The 6,432-nt window shown below is 39.7% G+C and overlaps 1 protein-coding gene across 1 annotated transcript; it reads left to right on the top strand.

The window, feature by feature from the left end:
* Nucleotides 1-5,472: 5,472 nt before the first annotated feature.
* On the top strand, nt 5,473-6,054 carry LOC307054528 (protein TEX261-like; the record flags this gene model as incomplete). Its single annotated transcript, XM_079706266.1, is given in 3 exon segments — nt 5,473-5,610; nt 5,614-5,628; nt 5,632-6,054. Coding segments are annotated over 3 exon segments (576 nt in total).
* Nucleotides 6,055-6,432: the final 378 nt, after the last annotated feature.

Raw genomic sequence — 6,432 nt, 5'->3', positions numbered from 1 at the left:
ATTACATGAATTGATTTTTAGATATTAAAATCACTTTAGAATAAATCTCACTTGGTCATGGTGTATAATCCTTTTTATGTATTGCTGGATTTGACTTGAGAATATTTTGTAAAGAAATCTTGTGACTGTGATAAGACTGGATATTGTACTAAATTTTTTTTTCTTGTGATGTCTTTGTCTGGCTTTGGTATCAGGGTAATAATGTCCTTATTGAAGAAGTAGGGAGTCTCCCTCCTCCTCAACTCTCTGAAGAATTTGTGATATATTATTTCTTCTTTAAATATTTGATAAAATTCATCAGTGATGCCATATGGGCCATGCTTTTCTTTGTGGAATTTTTTTATTCCTAATTAAACTACTTTCCTTGTAATAGGTCTATTCAGATGTTCTATTTGTTCTTTTTTAAAAAATATTTTTCACCTCCTTTATTTTAGCATTGGTGTTTTGACTATAGATTTTTTTCTTTTTTTAAGAATTGGGGACTTCTCTGGTGGTCCAATGGTTAAAAATCTGCCTTCCAATGCAGGGGACGTGTGTTCAATACCTGGTCAAGGAACTAAGATTCTACATGCCATGGGGCAACTAAGCCTATGCACCACAACTAGAGAGCCTGCATGCCGCAACTACTGAGCCCATGCACTCTGGAGCCCGTGAGCCACAACTAGAGAGAAGCCCATGAGCCACAATAAAGAGCCCACATGCCACAGAAAAGAGCCTGTGTGGCACAATGAAAGATCCCGCATGCTGCTACCAAGATCTCGCACACCACAACTAAGACCCAATGCAGCCAAATAAATAAATAATTGAAGTATAGTTGAATTACAATGTTGTGTTAATTTCTGCTGTACAGCAAAGTGATTCAGTCATATATATATATTCGTTTCCATTATGGTTTATCACAGGATATTGAATATAGTTCCCTGTGCTATACAGTAAGACCTTGTTGTTTATCCATCCTATATATAACGGTTTGCATCTACTAACCCCAACCTCCCACTCCATCCCTCCCCACTGCTGTTGGCAACCACAGGTCTGTTCTCTATGTCTGTGAGTGTGTTTCTGTTTTGTAGGTAGGTTCATTTGTGTCATAGTTTAGATTCCACATATAAGTGATATCATATGGTATTTATCTCTCTCTTTCTGACTTACTTCACTTAGTATGATAATCTCTAGTTCCATCCATGTTGCTGCAAATGGCATTATTTCATTTTTTTTAATGGCTGAGTAGTATTGCATTGTATATATGTACCACATTTTCTTTATCCATTCTTCTGTCAAAGGACATTTAGGTTTTTCAGATATTCTATTTCTTCTTGACTCAATTTTGGTTATTTGCATCTTTCTAGGAATTTGTCTATTTTAACAAAGTTGTCTATTTGTTGCTATAATTAGTTCAGAATATTCTCTCATAATTGTTTTGATTTCTGTAAGGTCAGTTGTGAAGTCCACTCTTTCATTTCTGGTTTTGGTAATTTGTGTCTTGTCTCTTATGTTTTTGGTTAATATAGCTAAGTTTGGTCACTTTTGTTGGCCTTTTCCTAGCATCAAATTTGGTTTCGTTGATTATCTCTATTAGTTTTTTTTTGTGTCATTGATTTCTGCTTTTAATATTTATCATTTCTTTCCTTCTATTTGTTTTATAATTGTTTGCTCTTTTTTTTTTGCGGTACGCGGGCCTCTCACTGTTGTGGCCTCTCCCGTTGCAGAGCACAGTCTCCGGAAGCGCAGTCTCAGCGGCCATGGCTTACGGGCCCAGCCGCTCCATGGCATGTGGGATCTTCCCAGACTGGGGCACGAACCCGTGTCCCCTGCATCCGCAGGTGGACTCTCAACCACTGCGCCACCAGGGAAGCCCCTGTTTGCTCATTTTTTCTAGCTTCCTATGGTGAATGCTTGAGTTGTTGGGTTGAGATACCTTTTTTCTTTTTTGACTTAAGGCAATAAATTCTCCTCTAAGCACTGCTTTCACTGAATCCCCTATATTTTGATTTGTTGTGCTTCTGTTTTAATTGAGTTAAATCTTTAAATTTTAATCTTCTGCTATCTTTTTGGGGGCCATGGATTATTTAGAATTTTAATTTCCAAATACTTGAAGTTTTCCCAGATTCTTTCAGTTATTGATCTCCATTTTAATCCCATTGTGTTCAGAGAACATACTTTGCATAATCTTTATCTTTTTCAACTTAGTGAGACTTGTTTTGTGTCTCAACATATGACCTATGCTGGAGAATGTTCCATGAATTCTTGAAAAGAATATGTATTCAGCAGTCATTGGTGTATGTTCTGTAAATGCTACTTAAGTCAAGTTGGTTGATAGTGTTGTTAAAGTCTTCTTCATCCTTTCTGATTTGCTGCCTGGTTGTTCTTTCAATTGCTGAGAGTAAAATACTGAAATTTCCAACTATTTCTCCTTTCAGTTCTGTCGAGATTTGACTCATGTAATTGGGGACTCTGTCATTAGGTGTGTGTATTTTTAAATTTGTATATGTTCCTTGTGTATTGATAATGAATTGCCTCTCTTTGTCTCTAGTATTATTTGTTTCCTCAAAGTCTACTTTGTCTGATTTCAAGACAAACTAGAATATAGCCCTTCCAGTTTGCTTGTGGTTATTATATGCCTACTATATGTTTTCCACACAAATTTGTTTGAATCTAACATGTGTCTATTGTAGAAAACAAAGTTATATCTTGATTCTTCATCCAGTCTCACTATCTGTGCCTTTTAAGTGGGATGTTTAACACATTCACATTTAATGTAATTATTGATATGCTTGGACTTAATCTACCAATTTGCTACCTTTTTTCTATATGTCTCATATCTCTTTTCTTCCTCCATTCCTCCTTTACTATCTTCTTTTGTTCTAAATGAAACTTTAGAGAGCACTATTTATTCCTCTATTGACATTTTAACTATTTTCTTAGTTATTTTATTAATGATTGCTCTAGGGATTACAATATGTATCTTACCTTATCACAGTTTACTTTAGAATAATACTAACTAAAATTTGGCCAAATAGAGAACATATGCTCAAATTTATCATTTCTTTCCCTGGCCTTTACGCTATTATTGTGACATCTATTGCATTTATCTATATTATAAATCCAATAATATAGCTTTAAAATATTATGCATTTTAATTAAGAGAAGAAATGAGAAGAAATACATATAGAGCCTTTGATAATTACTTATGTATTCCTTCATTTCTTCCTGTGTATTTCAAGTTACTATCTGGTATCATTTTCTTTCAGTCTGAAGGACTTTTTTTGTATTTCTTGTTAGGCCAATATGCTAGCACCTCTTGATCTTTATTTATCTGGAAAAAGCTTTTCCCATCTTCATTTTTAAAGGATAGTTTTGCTGGATATAGAATTCTTGTTTGGCAATCTTTCCTTTGGCACTTTAAATATGTCATTCTACACTTTTATGTTTTCCATTGTTTTTGATGAGAAGTCATTTTATCATTCAAGTGTATGTCATTTTCCTCTTGCTTTCAAGATTTTCATTTTCTATTTGGCTTTCAACAGTTTGGCTATGAAGTGCATGGTGTGGATCACTTTGTGTTTATCCTTCTTGGGTCTGTAGGTTAATGTTTTTCATCAAATTTTTGAAATTTGGCCCATTACATCTTCAAATATTTTTCTGTCCCTTTCCCTTTCTCCTCTCCTCTGAGACTCCCATTACAATTATGTTGGTACACCTGATGTTGTCTCACAGATGCCTGTGGCTGTCTTTAACTTTCTTCAATCTTTTTTTCTCTTTGTTTTCAGATTAGACAATTTTTATTGATTTATTATGCTTGCTATTTCTTCTTTTAGGCATCTTAATTCTGCTTTTGAGCCCCTTTACTGGAAGTTTCATTTCAGTTATTGTAATTTTCCATTCAAGAATTTCCATTTGGTTCTTTTGTATAACAACATCTTTATTGAGAGTCTCTATTTGTTGAGTGATTACTGTAGTGCATTGCTTTAGTTATTTAAATATGGGTCCCTTTAGCTATTTGAATTTATTTACAATAGCTGTTTTGAAGGCTTTGTCTGCTATATCCAATATCTGGGGATAACCAGAGCCAATAGCTATTGACTCCATTTTTTCTGAGTATGGGCCACACTTTGTTGTGCCTATGCCTGTCTTACGATGTTTTATTGGAAATATAATGTACTGTAGCAACTCTGGATTCCAATTCCCTTCTCTCATGCATTATTGTTGTTGTTTTGTTTGTGTACTCTGTCTCCCCAACAGTGTATGGCTGCTGATGTATCTGCTCAGTTGTTTGTTCTTATTTTTGTGTTTAAGCCCTCTTTCCCAGGTCTTGTCCTGGTGACTGCATAGCTTAGCATTCAGGTAAAGGTTAATCAGATTGTTCTCAGAGCTAATGAGGTTTCCACCTTCTGCTGATGGGTCTGTGTGTGGGCAGAGGAGCACCTTCTAAGCTCGAGTGACTTTCAAGTGTACCTTGGCTTTCACATTCCACTGAAATCTCTTGCATCTTCGCTCCATAAAAAGGCATACTGTGATGGCTGGAGGTGTGCAAATGTCTTCAGTCTGCTCTAGTCCTTCTCATACATGTGCACACACTCTGGGATATGTTGAGAATTTATCAAGTCCCCTTTGCTGTCTCACCTCCTGGAGCTCCCTAGTAAATCCTCAGCTTTCCTTCTGGTCCATGGCTTGCTCAAAATGGTCCTGAACTGTTAGCAGAGCTTCAGGTCTTCCCTGATCACTTGCCAATGAGATCTACTTTAACTGAAATAACTCCAGATCAAGTGAGATCTCTCTAGCAGTGGAATAAAAGGTGATAGGTTTCTTGCCCTGCCTCCACATTTTAAAAAATAAATTTATTTATTTTTGGCTGCATTGGGTCTTCGTTGTTGTGCGTGGGCTTTCTCTAGTTGTGGCGAGCGGGGGCTACTCTTTGTTGCAGTGCACGGTCTTCTCATTGCAGTGGCTTCTCTTGTTGCGGAGCACGGGCTCTAGGTGCATGGGCTTCAGTAGTTATGGCTTGTGGGCTCTAGAGCGCAGGCTCAGTAGTTGTGGCCCATGGGCTTAGTTGCTCTGCGGCATGTGGGATCTTCCTGGACCAGGGCTCAAACCCGTGTCCCCTGCATTGGCAGGCAGATTCTTAACCACTGCACCACCAGGGAAGCCCCTGCCTCCACATTTATTGAACTATGATGATGGGAGGTGACAGCAGCTTCCCCAAGAAAGAACATCACATGCTCTTGCTGTTTGTAACTGAATTTCAGTAGTTTTCATGAATAAAATTTTCTCAGTTTGATGTGTGCACTTGGTGAATTTCCAAGCACTGAAATAGTTGTTTGACAATTTTGACAGTTTTCTCCAGCTTTGATAAATGATTTTGGGGAAGAGGATGTGTGGACTTGCTCACAGGATCATGTCAAAAATCCAAATAGCAAGCATGCAGGCCTATCCCAGCAGTCAGGGGGCAGGCAGGGCGTGGACGTCATATGGTTCATGTACCTGCTGAGCTGGCTGTTGCTCTTCATCCAGATGGCCTTCATCATGCTGGCCATCATAGCCGGACTATATTACCTGGCAGAATTGATAGAAGAATACACAGTGGCCACTAGTAGGATCATAAAATACATGACCTGATTCTCCACAGCTGTATAAATTGGCCTTTACATTTTTGAGTGCTTCCCCACCTGCATGATTGGCATGGGTCTCTGCACCAACCTTGTCTGCTTTGGCCTCCTCCAGACCTTCCCCTTAGTCATGCTGACCTCGCTTAACTTCATCCTGTTGTGTGGGCTAGTGGAGGTGAATCATTACCTAGAGTTTCAATTTTTTGCAGAGGAGTATTATCCTTTCTCAGAGGTCCTGGCTTATTTCACTTTCTGCCTGTGGATAATCCCATTTGCATTCTTTGTGTCACTGTCGGCTGGGGAGAACGTCCTGCCCTCCACCATGCAGCCAGGAGATGACATGGTCTCCAATTACTTCACCAAAGGCAAGTGGGGCAAATGCTTAGGAATCCTCGTTGTCTTCTCCTTCATCAAAGAAGCCATTCTACCCAGTAGGCAGAAGATATACTGACCCCCTGGGGAGGGGATGCTGGGGCAAGATCAGGAGAGTCAGGCCCCTGGGCCTCTGCACTAGGTGGGGGCAGTAGCTAGAAGGCACCTTCCCCCAGCCCTGGCCCTCCTTCTCTGACTCCCCCAGATGCCCCCATGCCTACCCTCCTCAGGAGGTTCAGCTTGGCTCAGATCTGATGCTGACAGAGGCTGAGACTTCAGAGGGCACCAGGGAGGATGCTGTGCCTGCTTAGCCAGGAGGCCGTGGTCCACCTTTGAGGGGCAAAGTCTGAGCTCCTGTGGCCCTCCTGCCCCCTCCTGTGATGGGTCAGGAGTTCTGGCTCAGCCAGGGCAGGCAGGGCAGGGGCCGTGAAGCTGGAGAGCAGATGGTGATAATTGC

Source organism: Hyperoodon ampullatus (assembly GCF_949752795.1).
Source record: "Hyperoodon ampullatus genome assembly, chromosome: 6".
Taxonomy (NCBI): Eukaryota; Metazoa; Chordata; class Mammalia; order Artiodactyla; family Ziphiidae; genus Hyperoodon; species Hyperoodon ampullatus.
This window is presented reverse-complemented; position numbering and strand designations above follow the sequence as displayed.